Consider the following 24,258-nt stretch of genomic DNA (forward strand, 5'->3'; position numbering starts at 1 on the left):
GTATACATCAAGGTAGTATTTGTTGTAATGGCTTTAATTTATGCTGATTTCACAAAAAGATTACAGTAATGAGAATCTACTGAGAATCCCCATTACAATGAACAGTGAAAATTACAATGGAAAAAATGCATTTAATGCATTCAAATGCAAAAAGACTTAATGGCCCTAAAATTGGCTTAATTTACTAAATGCAAAATATAATTTATTTTGGTTTCCTTTTGATTTGGGATGAAAAATGACCTGGATATGTTCTGTGATTAACTCGTTTACTTTTTTTTTTCTGCATATTTTTTATTGGATCTATAAAAATTCTGCCAAAACAAGCAAAGAAGTAAAAATCTGTCAGTGTTTACATAACTAAACAACCTTTTTTACAATTATAATACAAAAATATTTGTATAACTCAATAGTGATGTTCCACTGGACTTTGTAAAGTCCAAATAATCTCTACGAGAGGCTGAAAGAAATGAGAGGAAACTGTTATTTTAGTGCTGGTGGTCTTAAAGTCACTCCAGATAAACATACTGAGTATTATAATTCTCAGAGTGAGTATTAATCCATTCATTAACTCCTCTTGGGTGGTGCAATCACCACACATAGTTCACACAGTCATGATGTCCAGCTGTGGAGTCGTTTGAGCGCTTCTAGGTTTCCCCTTCTGGATACCCGAGCTGCGTCCAGTGGTCTGGCTAGTCCTTTAGACAAAGTGAATGTAAAATGCTCTGAGTGGCTGCTTTGGCATTTTACTACTGTAATTCAGGTACTCTCTAGACATTGAACAGGTTACAAAAAATTCTTAAATCAAGATGCATTTACTAAGTAGTAAAAGGCCATAAGATATTATGTCTTGTTCTTGTTTTCTGGCGAAATAAATCAAAATTCAGTGAATATTTGCTTTAAAAAATAAAAATTATCTGCCAATGGGGTAAGAAAAATTATATCGTTTCTGTTTGAATTAAAATTATTTTTCTAACCCCATTGGCAGATAATTATTTTTATTTTTTTTAAAGCAACAAATCACTTAATTTAGATTTATTTCCCCAGAAAACAAGACATAATACAGGGTTCCCACGGGTCATGGAATTTCTGGAATGTCATGGATTTTTTAAAGGTCTATTCCAGACATTGAAAGTCAGGGAATTTTATATAGTTTTTGTCCAAGTCATGGAATATCAGGGAATTTAGTTTGTTGCTTTAAATTTTAGTTTCCATTTATCAAAATGTAATTTTTCTATACCTAATTTTTTTATCGCTCTGTTTCACAGATCTTTCTACGGAGCCCCTGAGGGGACCTTTGCAAAAAAATAATTATACGGACTTTTCGCGTGCACACGCGTTACAATTTCCGGTTTGGTTATAGTGTCATTACTACAAATGTGGGAAAAGGGATGAGATGAGAGTGTGCTTGGAGCATGCCTCCAGAGATTTGTCTTATTATAGGGAGGTTGTTTGTGGACTGTGCTATACTGAAAGAAAAAAAGCATGAATATCACATGAATATCAGGTCCCACATCATTGATTACATAATCCGAGAGTAGCCTATTTCTTTTCGTTTTGAATTGTTTCGTTTAAAGACATTCCAAGCTATCTTCAGATGTATTTCTCATGTATGTGAGGCATACTCAGAGTTTCGGTTAATTTATGATGAGATGTGCTCCAATTCACGTGCAATGCAAGTGACCGCGGCGTGCCTCCATGATTATGTTGTCGGCTATATATTTGCTTCTCATTTATTAAATACAGGCCAAAAATGATTTAAGATACAATGTATACAAAACAAATTTACTTTAAAGAAAGGCTTTCTACAAAACAAAACAGCTCGGTGCTCCGTAAAACAGCAGCCTGTTTTGCCGTTCATTTTAGGTCATGGAAATTCATCTTTTTAGTCAGTGAAAGTCAGGGAAAAGTCAGGGAATTTGACATTTGGTTTAGAGTGGGAACCCTGATAATATCTTATGGCATTTTACTTTTCTGGTAAATGCATCTTGATTTAAATTTTTCAGTAAGTAAGAAAAGCATTTTTTTGTAGTTGCATGTTAAATTAATCCAATCCATGTTCAATGAAAATTATTTGATGATGCAGCAATAAACTACCATACCTTAATGCACGTGTTTTTAAACTTTGCTCATTTAAAACATAATCAAAACAGTAATCTATTTTAATGGAAAAAGTTCAAATAAGTGATCAAGTTACAAAAAAATATCAGGAATCAGGAATCGATGTCGTATTGGCCATAAAAATCCTATTGGTGCATCCCTAATTTTTACTAATGACCCCATTATAGCAATAATATTCTACTGGCATATTTGCAGATTCTTAAACAACTTGAACAGCTCTCATAATTCTCATAACTTAGGTTTATTTGATCACGTTTTGCAATGTTTAATACTAAAGAAAAGTGTTGCTTGTATATGAAAATCTTGCATATGTGTATGGAATATATACATGTGTATGTATATATTTACATGTGCATGTATATATGCTGCAGCACATATCTGCCGCATATACTTCCTGTGGGATGGTATCATCGTCCTCAAGGTCAGTGGATCATGTGATTGAGCCCTCGTTCTCAACAGCCCTCTGTCCCTAGACAGGGAAACCGCAAACATGAATTCCTGTTTCCCACTGGCCACCACTTCTGTGTTATCAATATGCAGTCAATATGCAGCAGTCTTTTTTTTCTTCTATAATTCCTTCATTATATGATATTAAAAGTTTATTTTGACCCGTTTTCTTTTTTCTGTGAGTGCATGTGTGTGTGTGTTTGACATTCAACCCTAACCCTTGTGATATCCCTGAATATGTCTTCCAGCTATTTGTACAAGAATGAAATTCAGGCAATCGACCGAGAAGCTTTTAAGGGGCTCGTCTCTCTGGAACAACTGTAAGTGAACCTCTGCCCTGTCTAAGTTTACTTTCCATGTTAATTCTTGCTATAGTAACCAAAATGTTTGGTAAGGATCTGAAAGTAAAATGTTAAAGGAATAGTTCACCCAAAATGAAAAGTGTTATCTCTTGAATAAATAAAATGTATGTTCCTCACACAAAGATATTGTATCGCTTCAGAATCACTTAAAAAAATTGTATGGACACTATAATTATATTTTTATGGTGAAAAATACATTCAGTCCCAACTTATAGTAATTGCACTGAAAATAACAACAGTCAAAATTGATCTTTTTGTATTACACAAAAGAAAGAAAGTCATATAGGACTGGTGTGTAAATGATTGCAGAAGTTTTTATATTTGGCTGAACTATTCTTTTAAAGGTATGGTGAAAATTGATCCGTGTTTTACACAAAGACATTTGATAAAGCACAATGCCAAACTGGGGAGTGTAAATCCTAAAACAAAATTACATTTACATTCAGATTTTACAGAGAACCTTAATAAGAGCTCATATTTTCTTGTATTGTTCCACTTTTTTAGTTATTTAGTGATATCTGCTAATATGTCAGGGTTTGATAACCTGTTCATAAAATTCTCGCTTGCAGCTGACTAGAATGCAGATACTGATGTAAGTCTTGGGTTATGTGCAACTGTTATTCAGGCATCAATTATTATATATATACACACATACGAGAGAGAGAGAGAGAGAGAGAGAGAGAGAGAGAGAGAGAGAGAGAGAGAGAGAGAGATAGATAGATAGATTATATTGTATATACTGTATATATAAACATTATTATGAGTATGACAGGGAAACATAAGCACACTTTACAATCACTTAAAGTATTTCTTATTACTCTCCATAACCTTTTGTTTCTGTTATTGTTATCTTCATTTAAACCCACAGCATTTTAGCCTTGTAGCAAAAGCTATTTACATTATTTTAAAGGTGTCATTTGATGATTTGTGTTTTCCTTTTCCTTTAGAGTGTAATTTATCTATTTTTTGAATGTATAAGATCTGCAAAGTTACAAAGCTCATATTTCCCCACAAAAGGGATTTATTCTAACAGAGCTGCAGACATTACGGTAACTGTTTATCTTTACAATTGCTTTAGAAGCCTTTTGCAGCTGAAGCTCGCAGTTATGGTAGGAGGCATTACATTTCTGACACGTGTTGAGGTGTTTGGCCAATCAGAGCACTCTAGAGTTTTTGGAAGGAGGGGCTTTGTAGAAATCAGAGCGTTTCAGACAGACTGGGAATAGAGGTGCTGCAATAATGTACAGTATGTGACAAATAATGTGTTTATTGAACACTAAAGCATGTTAACCTATTCTATTACACCCAATAAACAAAATAATGACCATATAAAATAGCATCATATGACTCCTTTAAAGAAAATTAAATAATGGTCTTTATTCTGGAATGGTGCACAAAAAATTATCAATGATAAAATCAAGTCTTGTCCTATTATTTTTTTATCTTGGTAAAAATACACAAGATTATGGAAGGTTCTGTGTTAAATCACATTAGGCAAAAAAGATGCTGTGTAAATGACGTGTTCAAAATGAAGGCAAAAATCTGTGGAAAAGCATTGATAGAGTGTTTGATCTAGATACCATGTTTATGGGAAGTTAAACGTATGATTCTCTCTCACAGATACCTGCACTTCAACAACATTGAGTCATTGGAGCCTGAGTCTTTCTCTCATCTTCCCAAGCTTGAGCGGCTGTGAGTTTTGCATGCATCTCAAACCTCAAATCATCACTCAGATCTCTACAATGTTATATGTTTAGTCAACTTCAGTTGCTCCCCATCCCAGTCCTTCTGCTATGCATTCGGGGCTCCAGATGAGGGTGAATTATTGATTGTAGCATCAGAGGGCGGGCTTATGCCTTCCAATATTAAGGACTCTGCTGGACTCCAAACCTTTGGGTGTAGAAGCTCAGTCTGAGTCCGACACAGAGTTGGCAGCCATACTTGTCTGGGCCGAGAGGCATCATGCTGGACTGGAATCCTCAAAAACAACAACAATTGGAGTAGATGTCAAAGTTTAAACAAATGACTTCTTTTATGGCATGTGTTGTGTTTGTCCTGTCCTGGTCACAGACTTTATATGCCTGATTTGTGAATATACAGATTTGAATCTGTGCCCTTCTCATTGACATCTACTGCAGGTTTCTTCACAACAACAGAATTACTCATCTTGCATTAGGAACCTTCTCCCACCTGCAGTCCATGAAGAGACTGTGAGTATTACTCAAGCTGGCTTTATTTACGGATGGGTAAAGCATTAGGTTGCTCTTTATTTGGTCATCAATTAGATCTTGAAAAACTCAAAGTTGGTTGCGTTCCACTTTAGCCACCAAAAATAAATAAATGAGACATAGTGCTGAGAGTATTTTAAATGGTTTGTAATCAAAACATTTGGTGCAGTGTAATATTTGTATCATTGAGATCCTATTAGATTTTTTATTAATATTTTGAAATTAATATTTTTGAAATACATTTTTAAATTAAATTTAAAGTATTAGTATTTTTGTGTTGTCATTTTTATTAGTTTTTAAAATATCTGAATACATTTTTATTTCAGTTTTATATTAGTTTGTTTGTACATAAAATTAAACTAAATAAAAATGAGAAATGCTGCCTTTGCAACTAGATTAAATATAATCATTTAAGGTTTGGTAGTTAATTTTGTTTCAGTTAACATTATTTTATTATAAGTAATAAAAATGTTCCTATGGTTTTAGGCTTACTTAACTCTAGTAATAACCTTGATTTAAGGCCTGTTCACGCCAGGAATGATAACTATAAAGATAACTATTAGCATCCACACCAGCGCTTGATATTGTTCTGTTTATTCTAAGCACATGCTGCAGTTTTGTTGTTTGCTTTAAATGCTCGAGCTCTGAAAGCAGGATGGATTCTGATTGGCTGTCAATGTTTTTATTGTTCATCAGCCGGAAAAAATATGTTGGAAAGGGATTCCAACAATATCATTATAGTTGTGGTGTGGTCTCTGCTAATCTTTAATATTGAGAACTATTTTTAGAACTATATATTTATCGTTATAGTTATCGTCCTTGGTGTGAATGGGCCTTTTGTGTCATAACTTTAGATGAGGATGTTAAAGTCATTTTTAAATGTTTTTTTAACAGGAAGTTGTTTATAATTTTAGGGGTTTAAATGTTTTGATGAACTAAATAACTTAAAATCTATTAGAGATCAGTGCAAATTTAGCTGATTTTGGATTGGTGTTCTAAAAAACTTTTTATCAACTGATCTAGATAGTAAAACTTGTTCTGCAAAACCAGGGTTAACATTTGAGGTACACTTACTGCAGGATTTACAAAAGTGTATTGAGTGTTGCATTTGAATATTGTAAGACTTTTCACAGAATGAGGGTTACCATCTTGACTCAAACACACTTATTTATCAATGTTGTTTTCCGATTTGCTACAAGTGTAAATTTATGCTTCACAAAAAAAAAGTAAACTGTTTTATTTTAACCAAAGAATTGCCTTAATTGTATTTTAATTTTGTATTTGTGGGTGTTTAGGCGCCTCGACTCAAACACGCTGCACTGTGACTGTGAACTGCTGTGGTTGGCCGATCTGTTGAAGCAGTACGCAGAGTCTGGTAACGCTCAAGCCGCAGCTACTTGCGACTATCCAAGCCGTTTGCAGGGACGCTCGGTCGCCACTCTCACTGCAGAGGAGCTCAACTGTGGTGAGGCCATTCACGCACATAAACACACTTCACAAGCCAATATACACGTTCTGTTCAAATCAAAATGATCAACAGGCAGTAAATTGTTGCAATATTTACAGCATCTGCCCCCATTCGCCACATCCACATTATTCTACTCCATGGGACCCACTGCATGTCTTTGAACATGTTAGTCATCATAATAAATAACAGATGCTGATCTGGTTTTGTGATCTGGATTATGGAGTGATTTCCCAGATGTATCATTGTTTGCATGCTACGCCACCTCCTCGTCACATGTTTGAGGGAGTGAAGGGTCAAGCGTAACTTTTCATTTCAACCATCTGTGAAACAAATACAGGTCATCTCTACTGGGCTTTTGTGAGATCAAAATTGTCGGCTGGGAAAAAGCCAGCTCAGATTTAAATATTGGGCTAATTACCAGTTCAGTGTTCACAAAAAAAAAAAAAAAAAAAAAAAAAAACCGGTAGAAAAGGTGTGGTTCATAGTAAAAAAGCTTAAAAATGTTTCAGCCATTTTTTTTTTTTTCAGTTAAAGTTGATAGTTAATTTTTACTTAAATATATATATTTTTTAAATAGGCCTAGTTGGTTTCAGGTTTTTCAATACCTGTAAAGTGGATTTGACAATGTTTTTTTGCAAATAAAATACAAGTACTTGTCTCTCAAACACAAGTACTTGTCTCTGATTTATGAGCTCTGAGATTCTTAAGAAATCTCAAAAAGAGCTCGCTGGTCCCGAGTCAGCAGATTTTATTTCTCGGTTTAGAGATAGATTCAGTGCAGGAGACAGCTATGTTGTCAGCATGGAGGGCAGCGGATATACACAGCTGTCTGTTTCAGTTTCAGCTGGGCAGGCCAATGCGTTTCCTAACCGTTTTGCAACTGCGGGGGCTTATGGCCTTATGATAGCAGTCATTCGGCTGGGTCTCCTCTTTATGCGTGCGTTCCAACACTGGGCACTAAGCAGTGGGCTGGATGCCATACGCCATTTAAACAGATGGGTGACGATAAAGCCATTGTGCGTTCAAGCTCTGATCTCCTGGGGAAACCCGGATCTGTTGACAGAGGGAATTCCCCTGGGTGGGGTTTTGTCACGTGAAGTAGTCACAACAGATGCGTTACAACATGGATGGGGAGCTCTGTGTGATGGGAGCTCTGTGTGATGGGAGCTCTGTGTGATGGGAGCTCTGTGTGAGCATCACAAATTATTTGGAATTGCAGGCGGTTCTTCTGGCAGTGAAACACTTTGTCCAGCACTTGCAGGGTAAACATATATCTCTTCTCATCACAACAGTGGTGTCGCATATATACACAGGCAATGGGTTACTCGCTCTCCTCCCCTGTTTCAATTGTCATGGATGCTCTTTATATGTGGCAGCGGACAATTAGCGTCACTCAGGATAGTACACGTCCCGGGCCATCTAATGGTGCTTTTGCACTGCATGGTACGGATCGGCACACCATGGCTCGGCTCACTTTGGCTCGGTTTGCTTTTCCGCTGCAGTTTAGTGCCGCTTCAAAGTGGGTGGGATTATAGACTGATCTTTATAGTTGCTGAAAAATGTTTGCATTCCTGGTCGCCCCATCCAGATCCGCTCCTCGGCTACCACCGAGAGGAACATCTGCACCTCGTCTACTGACCACGATTCAGCCATTTATTTTTTCAATTGTTTAACAAAAAAAAGTTGAACAAATGAAGCTGGCTGTTGCTGACTGTTTAAATCTAGCAGGTTTGGGGTCTCATGTCTCAAATCAAATGACGCTGGTAGTGATGATTCTTTCTGACCAATCAGTGATCTGCAGTGTTAACACATCACATTTTAGTATCGTTTTTTTGGCTTGGAACCACAACCGAGATGGTACTATTTAAGCGAGCCGTACCATGCAATGGAAAAGTGCCAAAAAGTGAGCCGTACCAAACCGTACCATGCAGTGGAAAGCACCATAAATGGTGGAGCAGAACTGCTGTCCAGAGGGGGACCACAGGTCAGGGAGTGGCGTCTGCATCCTCTGATGTGGCGCAGATCTGGGATCGGTGTGGATCTTTTTGCATCTGCAGAAAACACTCACTGCCAGCTGTTTTTCTCGATCACGGGCTGGAGCACTCGCTGACCCTATGATGTGTTTACGCAGTCAGAAATGATACAGCCCATCCTGGACAGGGTGCATCGGGAGGGTCTGTCACTGATTTTGGTGGCTACTTGCTGGCCAGCGAAGACATGGTACACGTTGCTGTCAGGAACACTGCGGTGTCTTCCCCTATCCAGAGACCTGCTGTCCCAGAGCACTAGGGCGGCACTGACAAGGTTGCTTTATGCGTTGAAGTGGCACATGTTTGAAGTTGGGTGCGGGCGAAGATCTTTATCGCAATATCAGTGATATCCCGATTGCAAGGATACTAACTTTTTTGCAGGAATTGTTGGAAGGTCAGGAAGTACAGGAAGGTCGCTCCCATTCCACGTTGAAAGTTTATTTGGTGGTCATTTTGGCTCGTCATGAGGGCATTAATGGTGCTCTGCCAATTCCAAACCTGCTTGCCTTATGGTTCCTTAAAGGGGCATCATAGGCCCGTTCCAAAATCACTGGTACCGTCGTGGCACCTGATTGTAGTTCTGGAGGTTATGTGTGAACCTCAGTTTGAGCCTTTAGAATCCTTGGATTTAAGGATGCTGTCTTTTAAAACCAGCCTGGCGCTGGCATCAGCGAAACGCCTTGGTGATCTCCATCTGCTGTCACTGGCAATTTATGTCGGATGGGTCAAAAGTGGTGTTGCGTCCTAACGCGGCGTATACGCCTAAAGTCATGTCGGGAGCATATAGTGCTCTCGTTCTTGCTGCCTGCCCTGTGAAACATCTCTTTTGACTCAGGAAGACAGGAGACTCCATGCTTTGCGTATTGTGCGAGTTTTACACAGATAAATTGAGCAGACACAGGCTGTGTGCTCTTCTCACCAGCTTTTTGTATGCTAACCTGATCCGTGGGAAGCCACTATATAAACATTGTCTTTCGCATGTTTATATAGTGTTTATATAGGCTATTTCTATAGAAAATGAGAGTAAAGGGTTGGCTCTGACTGCAGGGGTGTGTGCGCACTCAACGAGGTGCATGGCGACGTCTTGGGCATTGTTTAGAGCAGGGGTGCACACACTTTTTTGCTTGATGATCTACTTTTTAAAATGATCAACACAATGAGATCTACCAACTAAAAAACATAGTTCAATTGAAAAAATACACTTCAAATGCTTTTTGCTACTACTGCATGTAATCCTGTAATTAATGTGAAAATTAATAATAAATGTTCATTGTTGATATTATATTTTAACACTAAACTCAAAATACCTACAGCACAACAGATTACAATAGCCAGGGCATTTACCTTTTTCTGATGACTTGCACTGGATGAAATCAGACAGTTTTGTATAATCCGGGCAGTAGCTGCTGATAGCTAGTCTCAAACAGGCCTGCAAATTGTCATTAGTCATGGTGGACCGGTGTTTTGATTTGATAATCTTCATGTGAGAAAAGGCTGATTCACATAAATAAGTTGAGCTAAAAAGTGCAGTTAATGAGGTGGCACATTTTCTAATATTTGGATACTTTTCTTCAGCAAGAAGGATCCAAAACTGTCCACTGGCCCTCGCCTTCACCCGAATGTCAGTCTGCAATCCTCCAATGCTGATGGGTTCATCTGAAACCGCTTTCCCATGTCTGAGGCCAGAGAATCAACTTCATGCTCATCTCCAAATGGAAACCACATGAATGTAGCCATTGGCTCAAGTAAAGAAAAGTCTTGAAAACGTTTGTCAAAGTCTGACCTGACCTTTTCAGTTTGCTCAATGTAGCGCTCACTGTCAAGCTGTGCAGGCTCCTTCCCTTGCTTACGCAGTTCAGATGCAATGTTTTGGAAGTTGCCTGTGTCGTGACGCTGCAGCTTAGATGTGAGTAACTGTAGTTTTCGTTTGAAAGCATTAACTGAGCTGATCATGTTGTCCACCATCTTCTCTTTACCTTGTATCTCTAAATTTAGCTCGTTCAGCATGTTAGTCAGGTCAGTCAAAAAAGCCAAATCTAAAAGCCACTGCTCATCCTCAAGTTGTTTGTACTCTGTATTTTTAGTAGATAGGAGAAACTCCTTTATCTCAGGCAGTAGCTCTCAAATACCTTTCCAAGAATTTGCCCCTGCTTAACCATCTGACATCTGTGTGCAGCAGGAGATCCGTGTGGTTGCAGTCAGCTTCCTCCAAATACGCACGAATCAGCCGTCTCTGAAGTGAGCGCGCGTATTGAGCAGATGATTTTCATGGACACATCCATGATCTCTTTCATGTCCAGCATTTTCGCACATAGTGCTTGTTGGTGAATTATGCAATGATAATTAAGGAAGTCGGGAAAAGCATCCTCCTCCTTGCATTTGGCAATGAATCCGTTGGAACGGCCGACCATCAGGTGCTCCGTCAGTTGTGATTGACACCAATTTAGACATTGGTAGCTGTGTTTTGTAGACAAAGTCCTTAAAGGGCACCTATTATGACATTTAAAATGTTCCTAATGTTGTTTTGGGAGTCCCCAACAACAGTTTTACATGCATGCAATGACAAAAAACACTTTTGTTGTCGTATAATATGCATTTATTTTTACCTGATTTGCTCACCGACTCCCAAATGATTCGTTCAACGACTCATTTTTCCAAACCCCTCCTTTGCGCGACGCTAATCTGCGTTGATTGGTCAGATGACCCAGCAGTGTTTACAGAGATAATACTTATTGTTTAACACGGAGTACAATGATGCTTTTATCAATTAAATTGTGTTATAATAATGATTATAGTCCACTGCTTTGTAGTTTGTAGTAAAAAACTAAAAATAAGATAAAGAATTTTATGTTAGCGAGCATAGCCCAGAGTTCATATTGTAAAAGCACCATCAGTCTTTGTTTGCATTAGCCCGATGCATAAACATAACGTTTTTACCAAAAAAAAAAAAAAATGCAGTTACGTTACTACGAGGTATTACTCTATTCTTTAAGACAACTCCGAAAACAACGACAAACACTTCATATCTCAATACAATTGTCATTGAAGACCTAGAAGCTAAACGGTGCTTACACAACAAACAAAATAATTATTAAGTATGCTACATAAAACATGAAAGCAACAATTATTAATAACACTTACAGGTTGTGATACGGAGGAGGAAGCTGATGCAAATACACTTGGAACTGAACCTTCCTTCAATATCAGGCGGCTCGCGAATCCAAGTTTGATTGCATTTAAGTTGGTAAAGCAACTTCGTCTTCAAAATGGCGTGAACAAAGCACAAGGCTCGGACTATACCTCTGTGGTATAGTTGTGTATATATGAATTGTAGCCACTTAGTCTTCAAATGCTCCTCCTTGGGCAGATGAAAAAAGTTGGCTTTTGAGTCGCACTCCGGTCGCACTTCAGAACACAGCGTCTCGTCGCCATGATGTTTTCAAGGTTTCCCTGCTGGCCTTGGAGCGCAATAAGTGGGCGTATCGTATTCAAATAACTTGACAAGTTGACGTCATCTAGTCAGAGAAAAAGCTTCGGTCTTCTAACGATTCATAAAAATGACTCTGAGTCGACTCTTAGTTTTGAAGGACAATAACTTTATATACGGTGCACTTTCATATTTCAAACTTTGCAGGATGTTTTTGTTCACTTAGATCTATGTTACACACTACATGAAAGGTACATTTCAAAATTCCATAATAGGTGCCCTTTAAATGACCGAAAAATGTCCTCTCCCCAAAGTGTGTTCTTTCATAGGCAAACGTGTTAGCATTTCCTCTCTCGCTGTCATGTCTCTAAACACCATCCTTATAAAAACACAATTGTGCTGTATCGCTAATGTCCGTGGACTCATCTAACTGCAGAGAGAAACATTCACAGTCAGTTATGTCCTTTCTCAGTTGCTGTGTCAAGTCATCAGCCATCATTTCACAACGACGTGTAACTGTATTTCTCGAAAGTTGGACAGATTTGATAGCGGACACAATCTCAGATTTGTTTTTAAAATCCCGAAACGATGAGTCTGCTGTCTCGACAAACGTGTCTTTTATCATTTGTCCATCTTGGAAAGATTCTTTATGTTTGACGATGGCATGACTGGTATGACCCGGAGGCTGCCTTTGCTTTTAGGCCTGGGCGAGTAAAAAGTGACCGTTGACCAGTTAATTGAGTTTTCAGTTCTTTCACCTTTGTTCTTCTAAGCTCGCTTCTTGCAGGAAAATCTCATAGTTCTCATAGTTTTTATGAAGTGTCCGAAAATGTCTCTCAATGTTTCTTTTCTTTGGAAGAGCAATACTTGTTTGGCAGATCATACAAATGCATTTAGAAAAGGACATTGTGAAAAAAAAATCTTCCTCCCACTCCGCATGGAAATGGTATGTTTTTGGCTTTTTGCTTGGAATTTATGAATGAATGAATGAATTTGTGTACGCTACCGATTACGAATACTGCTAGCTTCACAATTTCGCGCTCTGTTCTCCGAAGCTCTTGGCAATGGAAAGTGTGAAGAAGCAAATTTTATTCGTCAAGTGCGAGTCAGACAGAAACTAAAAGGAGAAGGAAGGACAACGCTTTATTTTTATTCAAATTTAACAAAAGCATATATTAAAATGATGTTTAATCTACCAGCATTGTCTTTGCGATCGACTGGTAGATCGAGATCGACCTATTGGGCACCCCTGGTTTAGAGGTATGTCTTCGGAGGATATTTGTGTGGCTTCCAGGTGGGTTGTTTGTTCGATTTTACAGACTGGATGTCATGGCAGTGACGGTGGCTCAGATGGCGCATACTGTAGGAGTTTTAAACCAGGAAAATCACTTGAAAAAGAAAAAGGAGTATGTGACGGTGCTGGACTTTGTGGGGAGTGAATATATGTCCCACAGGCCCGCCGATTGAACGGACTGATTGGAAACATTAAGTTATGCATATAACTAGTTCCCAGAAGGAGGGAAACGAGGTACAACATTTCTGAGCCCAGCGCAGTCGGAGGCTCGATGAAGAGCTGGACTGAACGAGGGAAGCGACGAAGGTCCGCCCAAGTCGGCATGCGTCATTGGCCTTTCAGGCGTGAATAAAGGTGTCTCCCATAGTCACGTGTTGTCAGCTCGTATCCCTCATTCTGGGAACAGCAGTTATATGCATATGCTCAACATTTTCATTGTAAATTATATGGTAAATCACAGTTTTTACTTCCTAAGACCATACAATTTACATTTTTGTGCAGTAAAATGACATATAATGTGACGTTAAACCATTTTCTTCTAGTTTTCTGTAAAATAATTAATTTATTACAGTGCTTAGAAACTAAAGCCTTTTATAATTTCAAGTAGTCAAACTACTGTCAAATTAGCTTTTTGAAAAAAAGTAGTTAACTACATTACATTGACATTTTACATATTGATAAAAAACTATATTTTTTTATTATTTACACTAATTATTCATTTTTAATAAATAATTTAGTTAATAGTCTTATGTTCATTGAAATCAAACTTATAATTAGTATAATATATATTATGTTACATGATAATAACTATAATAAATATACAAATATATAATCAGTTTTACTTTTAAGACTACAGTATGTCTACATCTTTTAGTCTGGAATTGCATGGTCTCTTCTGGGACCTCTGAGGTTTAGCCACAAACCACTGCGGCTGTTGTGCTCGATAGACTTGCTCAGGCTTGTTACAGTATCAGCCCCCCACAAACGCCCCTATAGGCTCTGTAGAAGAATGGGATTAACACAGTATGGCTTTTCCACCCCCTCTATACATAAAACACAGCACACATATGCCTGAGGCACCTGTCAAAACAGAGCAGGGCAGCACCAGCCACACAGACAGACCACTGCAGTTTCTCTGAGGAAATGTCGTACCGCCACACTGCGCAAATCAAGAAGAGAAAGCAAGGCGTCATGAATCCAATGTCTATCACAAGTGCTTTGAGATGGAGCAGCGAATGGGTTAGTCATGAAATCTGAGGGATACTTTACCCCCAAAATGTAATAGTTTGCTCATTATTTGCTCAAAACCACATGATTTTCTTTCTTTCGTTGTACATTAAAGCAGATATTTTGTTAAGTGTCCAGGTTGCTCTTTTCCATATAACAAAAATGAATGTGCATGTGAGCTTTCAAGCTCCAAAGGACAATCAGTTACCAAAACCGCCGGTGTGTTACTCCTTAATAAAGGGATACAAGGAGACTGTTACAAGCAAAATAGTTTTATTTATTAGAATACAGAAAGTACACTATGTTTTTAAATATTTCTGCTTCAAATGTATTTAATAATTCATGTTGGGGGTAACTATAAGCATACTTTAAACTGTATATAGACTACGGCTCAAAAGTTTGGGGGATGTTTTCAAATGTTTTTGTAAGAACTGTCTTCTGCTCACCATGACTGCATGTATTTGATTAAATCTACTGTACAAATTTAATATTGCTAAATGTTATTTACAAATTGAAAATATATGTTTTAAATTCTGTGGTGGCAAAGCTGAATTTTTAGCATCATTACCTTATTATTAATCATTCTAATATGCTGATTTGTTTCTTAAAAACATTTCTGATTATTATCAATGTTGAAAACCGTGTGAAACCGTTTTTTTTTTTTTCTTAACAGTTTTGATCTTTTGTAACATTATAAATGTTGTTAGTCACTTTTGATCAATTGTATGCGTTCTCACTGAATAAAAGTATTATTATTATTATTATTATTTAATCTTACTGACCCCAAACTTTTAAACAGTATTGTATAATAACCAGGAAAAAATGGTTTGAGTTTGAATAGTTTGCAAGAGCGCAATTTAAACAATAAAAGTGACTCGTGAGTAGAAAGACCAAAAACCTCTCTACTCCCATTTAGACACTTGTTAGCAAAGACAAGTAAAAGCTTTAAAAAGTAAATCACAAGGGGTATTACTGATGCATTTTATCTCGTTGAATAAAACGTCAAAAAATATATATATATATCTTGAACTTGTTCACCACAGACCTTATTTCATGCATTTAAGCATAAACCCATTGACTTCAGGATGATGGAAAAGGAACTTGTTTCCAGGTTATGGTCTGCAAAAACCCATCATCCCTGCAGCACTATAGAAATCTGTGCCATTTTTGTCAGAATAATGTGCGAGTATTTTGACACTGTGTGCAACCAGACATTTTGCCTTGGCTTTGGCTTGCTTGGTTGGAGACATTTAATGTCCAACAATACTATTGGTCTGCCTTACTTAAGGTGGATTGTCCTCTAAGACAATTGTTTTCTAGAAACAAACTTTGTTGTATTATTTTCATGCTATCACTGTGAAGCTGCTTTGATACAATCTGTATTGTAAAAAGTGCTATATAAATAAAGGGATTTTTATTTTTTTATTTTTTTGGTTTCTCCAGTTGAAACAGTTTAATAGTTCTGTCAGACTTTTCAGGAATATATTTTGCCATGTGCACATCGGTGTTTGTGGGTAAATGTTTGGGGTTTGGCATGTGGCCGTTGTGACCATAGACACAATCGCCGACCTCGTGCCTGGCCGTCAACCAACACGGGCAGCCAAGCCAGAGGAGAGGAAGTGAGGCAAGAGGGAAATGTCAAACACATTGCCACTACAAATAGACCTTCAGTGCTGAAATTCCAATAGCTTTTACAGACCGAATTAAACTCATTTTACTTCTCCTCTGCTTTGTCCTTTCTGGGACACTTATGTTTGGTTTCATCTGAATGTGTCTCTCTTGTGGAGCAGAAGTTCCCCGGATCACATCTCAGCCACAGGATGTGGACGTAACCTCTGGGAACACTGTGTACTTCACATGCAGGGCAGAGGGCAACCCCAAACCTCAGATCATCTGGCTCAGAAACAAGTAAGCTTCCACCCTTAATGTACGTGCTTAAAGGAAAAGTTCAGCCAAAAAATACAATTCTGTGTTCATTTTTTTCGTCTTTATGTTGCTCAAAGCAGAAATTACCTTCTTTCTTTCATGGAACACAAAATAAGTATTACAGGCTGTCTGGAAATGACAAAAAGCACCATAAAAGAAGTCCATGTAACATAGTATTTCAATCATGATCAATCTTTAAATAGTTTTAAATAGTTTTTTAATGGATATGACAATGTTAATGTACCTGGTCTTATCGGACTAGATAGTATGGACTTGATACTTGATGTCGAGTTCACGCGCATAGGTTTAGTTACCTATGATCACGCGCGTGAACTCGACAATCGACTACTTTGGACTTCGACTGAAAACAGGATGTAAATACAGGTATTTGCGCTGGCTGAAATAACATCATTTTTATTCATATCTTTCACATCTACTGCAGTCAGATTCACTCGTGTTCACTCTAAAAGAATCACTTACATGGCTGGGCACTTGTATGACAAATCAAGGATGTTAAGAGGCTAAAAGCAGGTTTAAAACTTGCCCCATTGAAGTCAACAGGGTTTTTGTCAATTTTTGTCGTTGTTCTCTGTATTGACAGCACTCCAAATTTACAAAAAAATGAGCTCAATGTTAAAATTGAGTTCTCCTTTAAAATGGCCACAGAGCAGGAAAAATATTTTTGTGACTGTATGAAACGGGGCGCTTTCAAACCATATTTTTAAACCTGTCTTTGGTTCACTGCATTTTAAAGGAGAAAATACTCAGCAAGGGTGTTGACTTTGAATTTGCACCAGTTTTTTCTGAAAGCATATTAAAAACACCACATAGACATACTGTATAAAAAAACATGAAATACTTGATTTTTTTTACCACAGTGGGTCTTTGGGACAATTTATAAATAAACTTAAGCATGCAAAATGTATTATTTAACATACAAATATACAGTGTTGTGCCTGAACGCGTTCATTGAACGATAGTTCATGAATTCGTTCATATTTTGGGGCGAACGTGAACTGAACGTACTGTATTACTGCCTGATGAACGTTACTGTGAACTCATTCATTCCGGTGTCGGTGAACGGCACGCTCCCTCAGTTTAACTTTGTTCAATAGGGTGCCAGATTTCTATAGAGCCTTCCAGGCAAAAACCGGCTAAAACACCCCGGAAACGGGCCTTAATATGTAGCGGAAAAAACAACCAATCTGGCACCAGCCACCAGCGTCTACTGACTCTCTTGTTCGATCTTTTTCATCAAAATGAACAAATCTTTTTTCCGAGTCATTTCGTTGATTTAAGGGGCTTTAAATTGTATAATATTAACTGGCAAATTCCCCGAACACATCCACTTACGCAATCTTGATCATATTCTGAATTATTACGTCATTATAATGCAGTCAAAAATCGTTTACAGGGAACATAAATAATTACTTTACCTTCAGAGTCGTTCGTTCATTTGTCACGTGACAGGCGCAATGAATGGATTCATGAACGACTCATCACTAAAATCAAAACAAAAAGCAGCATGTAGGCGTCGCATGATCGTTTAAACGAGTTTCATAACAAGGTCGGTGAGGATGGGAAACATCTGACGCATAGCTTCACTGTTAAAACTGATAAAATAATTGCTGTGGTTCTATATGGGCTGTGGCAATCATTTTGAAAAATAATAGCTCGCAGCAACATGAAAAAAAAACTAGTTCAACTACTTTGAACTAGTTCATGTAGAAAGTGAACTTTCCCAACACTGCAAATATACATTTGTCAATAATATGATTTACACACTAAATCCAGCAGAAACTCTAGCACAATCTGCATATTTTTAACAGACGTCACTAGCACCTGAAGCTCAAAGCTATTTGCTGCTGCCCAGTGTTTTCCACTCCTCATTTGCATAAAATTGAGCATTTCTTAACTTTTGGCCACACTCAATAGCTGCTTTTCCACAGTCGGGCCGAACTGGTTTAAGAATGGTAGGGAAAGGTTGCTGTTATATTTCCACTTGAGCTTGGTTCGGCACGGCATGATTACCAACCGTTCTCGGTTTACTCGATTACGTTTTTTGTAATTGCACTCTCTCTCATGCTAATCTGCTCTGTTCAGTAAATCTGGCCCCTAGAATGTAGTTGCATGAGACGCATTGACTACTTTTATGGTGCTTTTTTGAAAATTTGGAGTTTGACAGTCTGGACATTCTGCTATTTATCTTCTTTTGTGTTCCATGGAAGACAGGAAGTGATACAGGTTTGGACTGACATGAGTGTGAGTAAATGATGACAAAAATAAATGTTTTGGTTGTTTTATCCTCACCGTGTGAAGGGTGTATGCGTAAACAGGAAAGTCTTTTTTTTATCAGCAATGCATTGAACATGAGGGATGACACCCGTCTCAATCTACTGGAAGATGGAACCTTGATGATCCAGGACACGCGGGAGACGGACCAGGGCGTGTATCAGTGCATGGCCAAAAATGTGGCTGGAGAGGTGAAGACCTCAGAGGTCACCTTACGATACTTCAGATCACCTTGTGAGTGTGATGGGGTCCTGTAGGTGATAATAATTCAACTAGAATAACTAGATCCTCCACAAACTAGCTTGACCCTATTTAATTCAGGCACAATCTATAGTATCGATTACTCCTGTAAAATGTATCATCTCATATACACAGACAAAAAATTGTGTATGATTTACTTTGTCATTATTTGTGAAATTTATGACTGAAAATTGTTTCAAAGAAACAACTAACACATTCAATTTAAAAAAGTGTAGGATTTACTTTGAAAGAAATTTACTTTGCTTTTCATAAATTGCTATAAAATTTCACAAATAATTACAAAGAAACAACAAAGTAATGCATTGAATTTTTACATTGAAACTGTCTCTCAAAAAATTGCTTGTAAATTTCAGAAATAATTACAGAGAAACAAGTAACATATTGAATAAAAAATGATGTAGGATTTAATATGAAACAATTTCCCCCTAAGAAATTGGTAGTGAATTTCACAAATAATTACAAAGTAACACTGAATTAAACTCAATTTTGTACATTTCCATAGATACTATTAGGGTAGCATGCATGCCAATCTGGTAAAGACCATTTAATGGCAGACTTTTTGCACACAGCAATCCATTTTTGGTCCTTGCCTTTGTCTCTCCAGCTCGACCCAGTTTTGTGATCCAGCCGCAGAACACAGAGGTTCTGGTCGGGGAGAGCGTGACCCTGGAGTGCAGTGCGACGGGTCAGCCGCAGCCCCGCGTGACCTGGACCAAAGGAGACCACACGGCCCTCCCAGTGGACCCCCGCATCAACATCACTCCTTCAGCAGGTCTCTACATCCAGAATGTCAATCAGGCTGATGGGGGACAGTACACTTGCTTCGCGAGCAACAACGTGGACACCATCCACGCCACTGCATATATTATAGTACAGGGTAAGAGATGGGAATTTTTATTTGTGAATATTTTATTTTTATCATGATTTTGTTACTCATATTTTTTTTTTTGTTCACTGATTCTTTAGTTTCTTGCATTGACATTTTATTTACGCATTTATTCATTACCTTTTCTTAAATTCAATTAACGGTTGTCTAAAGGTGTCATTTACTGTGAAGTTAAGGTGGCTCTGTGCCACCTTCAAATTCAGTGTGAAGATGCAATATGCGGCATTACACTTACGGTAATTTAATTTCAGTTTCAGGGAAAAATGTCACAGTGACGGAAAGTGTGGTAAATGAAAGAACAGTTTATTATTGTATAGTGTAAAACATGAAAAAAACGTTTTTTTTTGGCCAGGATTCTGTTAACCCAAATCAGCGTCTCAGAGCGGCTCGGTTCACAGTAAATTCTGCTCCACATTAACTCCATCTTCATCTACTCTGAGTTTGAGTCGCCTTAATGGGCATTTGGGAACTTAAAGGTCCCATGACATGACATTTTCACTTTCTAAAGTTTTTTAACATTAATATGAGTTCCCCTAGCCTGTATATGGTCCCCAAGTTTCTAGAAATTTCAATCGGTGTAAATCGAGCTTTTGCTATCTTTCTCTGCCTTTTGAGAAAGTGGAAGCTCAATCGGGCTGATCTTGAATCTCCTCCTTATGACGTCATACGGAGGAAATGTTACCTCCCCTTTCTCTGCTTTGCCCGCCCAGAGAATATTCCCAGTCCATGAGAAAATGAGCTGAAGTAGGAACCCGTGCGCGCGATTTTAGTTTGTCCACGAGAGATATCATGGCTTTTGAGCGAGCGAACCATAATAATTGCTCAATAATTGGATGTACAAATGAACACCGAAGCCTTTTTTTAGTTCCTTCATCCAAGCCCCAGAAGAACCAGTGAATTAATTTCATTTTCTCTGGAAATGCGCCGACACAACTCCCCAAAGTTTTGGATGTCTGCGGCAAACATCTCACCGACGACTGTTTCCTCAACTTGGGTCAATACAGAGCTGGCCTCGACGAACGTCTGAAAATAAATCGATCGAGCTACCAAGCAACACTTTCTGATGTGTAATTGTTCAAGTTCAGACAGGTAATCTTTCTTTCAAATCGTTGAATACTGTTTATGCATCAGTAGGTCAAGCAGTGACTAAAATATCAACTTCACATCGTTTCTTTTAGTAGGACGAAAATAATCGTATTTAAATTGTGAATAAATTATATACAGAAAGCGATCAAAGAACAATCTTTCCACACAGCGCGAGTTTATCTGGACACTTGCCAAACTCGTTATGGGTTAGCTACACTGCACAACGAAGCTCTTAGCTACTGTATTTACATCATCGTGTTTGCATTGGTGAAAGCATTAGAGAGAGTGCAGAAACTGCGTTGCAATGATAATATCTTCATTCTCACGATCAACAACAGACTGTCATCTGCTCAATGCTCTTCACGGCAACATTTTATGTGATGGGAATAGATCTAAATACTTTAAAAACTTCTGACGATTCGCTAATCTTGATAGCTGTAATAGTAAAAACGTATAATAGCTGTTATAAAAGTATTCGAGCAAGTTTCACATGTAATAAGTAGCTATTTCATATGCAAGCATGTCAGCCAATCACAGCAGTGGTCGGTTACACTGAATCTCACACAGACACGCCCCTTCAAATCAGTTCAAATCAGAGGCTAAAATCAGGCTAGGAAAAATGCCTTTTATTTCTATATTATGACTATTTTTGATCTAAAAAACATACTAACATTATAAGGGCAACCAAGGAAACATTCTAAAATAATAAAATAACCCCATGTCATGGGACCTTTAACATTCGCCAGCCATCTTCACATACTTGTAATGAGAACTGTTAATCAACAAAAGACAAGTTTGACTTGAAATTGCAAGAAATTGCAACAGTCAAAAATAATAGTATTGTTAGTTTACAGTTGTAGTGTAAAATACAATTATTATTATGCAAATAAATTCATAACCTATATAATGTGTTTTTTTCTGGATTTTTTTGGGTTGATATTCTCTCTCTATCTGTTAAAATAAACCTACCATAAAAAGGATTGACCCTTCATTTATTTGTTAGTGGGCAAACTTAAAAAATTTGCAAAATTATCAAATAATTATTTTCTCCACTGTATGTTGTAGTTTAGATATATTTTTTAAGATGCAAGAAGGCGGTTTTACAGATGCTAGAAATATGGCTTTCAAATGAAAGGTTGGTATCAAAGAGCACACCCAGGTTAACTGACCATGAAGACTATGAAGACTTGACAGAGCAGCCATCAAGTGTTAGACATTATTCTAGGTTATTATGTGCGGTTTTTGGTCCAATAACTAGAATCTCTGTTTTTTTCTGAATTAAGTAGTAGGAAATTACTAGTCATCCAGTTTTTTATATATGCAATGCATTCCGTTAATTTTGTGAAATTGATACGTTTCGTCAGGGCGCAAAGAAATATAGAGCTGAGTATCATCAGCATAACAGTTATAACTAAATGCCATGCTTCCTAGTGATATCTCCTAAGGGTAGCATGTACAGAGTGAACAGCAGCGGTCCTAGTACTGAGCCTTGTGGTACACCATACTGAACTTGTGATCGATATGACATCTGTTCATTTACTGCTACAAAAGGTCAAATAATTATGCTTTAAACCATGCCACTTATGCTCATTTTTTAGTCCATACAAAATAATGATGTGGTTGATAGTGTCAAATGCAGCACTAAGATCCAGTAACACTAATATAGAGATACGACCACGATCGGATGATAAGAGCAAATCATTTGTAACTAATGAGAGCTGTCTCTATGATACGGTTGAAATCCTGACTGAAACTCCTCGCAGCTATAATTTCTTTCTAAAAAGGAATATAGTTGTGAAGATACTGCCTTTTCTACTATCTTTGAAGGTAGATTCAGGATTGGCCTGTAATTGACTAATTCTCTAGCATCAAGTTGTGTTTTTTTAATAAAAGGCAGTTATTGTTATGTAAAAGATTAATTAATGATATTAAGAAGAGGATCTATGACCTCTGGAAGCATCTCTTTCAGTAGCTTAGTTGGTATCGGGTCTAACATACAAGTTGTTGATTTACTGTAGATAATTTAACAAGTTTAGAAAATTCTTCCTGTCCTATAGCAATGTATGAATGGAATTTTTCCTCAGCGACACTACAGTGCACTGTCTGATGCGATACTGTAGTAGAGGTTGCATAGTTATAATTCTCTCTCTAATATGATAAATTTTGCAAGTAAAGAAGTTCATAAAGTCCTTACTGCTGTGCTGTTGGGAAACGTCTGAAGCTGAAGCTTTATTTCTTGTTAATTTTGCCACTAGGATTGTGTTTGTTTTATTCTAAGAGAGTTGAAAAAATCTAGCAGTTTTTAAGGCCTCTCTGTATGCAATAATGCTTTCTTTCCATGAAATACGAAATACCTCTAATTTTGTTTTCTTCCAGCTGCGCTCCATTTTTCTGGCTGCTCTCTTGAGGGCCTGAGTGTGCTCGTCGTTCCACGGAGTTGGACTATTTTCCTTAATTTTCTTTAAGTGCAAAGGAGCAACTGTGTCAGAAGTGCTGGAAAAGAGAGTGTCAATAGTTTCTGTTGCAACATCGAGTTCTTTAGTAATGTCTATATTTTTATCTGGTAATAATACAATTAGTCTACATCATGTATTCTGAAAAAAACACACAAAAAAAACAGACATAATGGTCATATTTGCTCAGTCTCATTTATTTCACTCCTCAGCTCGTCCTCAGTTCACAGTGACCCCTCAGGACCAGTCTGTGCTGGAGGGTCATACAGTCGACTTTCCCTGCGAGGCCAGTGGCTACCCTCAGCCTGTCATAGCTTGGACACGCGGTGGTGAGATCATATTATGCCTCCTCGACTGTTTGACTTATTAGAGTTTTGGAGTTTTTTCAACAGTTTCAAAAGTCAGAATGGTCAGAATTTTTATCTTGTAAAAAACTGACCAACTGACATTTTCTGTTCAATGGGCAATGTCTTATAATATTAATAATAATCTTAAAAATATATATATTTTAAAAAATGTGTTAAACTAAAATATACTTTAATGTAATTTCTATTGAAATGTTATTGTATGTCATTTAAATATATTTGTACTTACACATGTGTGATGAAGATGCAATTTAGTACATTTAAGATATATTATCTTTAAATAAACATTTATCAGTACATTTATAATTATATTCCGGTCAACACGTCAACTTTAAAGGATGTCAAAAGATTATTAAAAAAATAGTCATTTAAAATGGACTTTAACGTA

At 37.5% G+C, this 24,258-nt stretch overlaps 1 protein-coding gene across 1 annotated transcript in view; it reads left to right on the forward strand.

Annotated features, from left to right (window-relative positions):
* pxdn (peroxidasin) overlaps nucleotides 1–24,258 on the forward strand; it is an 81,849-nt gene that overhangs the window by 31,307 nt on the left and 26,284 nt on the right. Inside the window, exons 4-11 of the mRNA XM_079633430.1 lie at nucleotides 2,814–2,885; nucleotides 4,548–4,619; nucleotides 5,066–5,137; nucleotides 6,451–6,620; nucleotides 16,392–16,509; nucleotides 18,884–19,053; nucleotides 19,685–19,957; nucleotides 23,718–23,834. Coding sequence (XP_079489556.1) covers nucleotides 2,814–2,885; nucleotides 4,548–4,619; nucleotides 5,066–5,137; nucleotides 6,451–6,620; nucleotides 16,392–16,509; nucleotides 18,884–19,053; nucleotides 19,685–19,957; nucleotides 23,718–23,834 — 1,064 coding nt within the window. The remainder of the gene's footprint in view (nucleotides 1–2,813; nucleotides 2,886–4,547; nucleotides 4,620–5,065; nucleotides 5,138–6,450; nucleotides 6,621–16,391; nucleotides 16,510–18,883; nucleotides 19,054–19,684; nucleotides 19,958–23,717; nucleotides 23,835–24,258) is intronic.

This window comes from Phoxinus phoxinus (genome assembly GCF_949152265.1).
Source record: "Phoxinus phoxinus genome assembly, chromosome: 13".
Classification (NCBI taxonomy): Eukaryota; Metazoa; Chordata; class Actinopteri; order Cypriniformes; family Leuciscidae; genus Phoxinus; species Phoxinus phoxinus.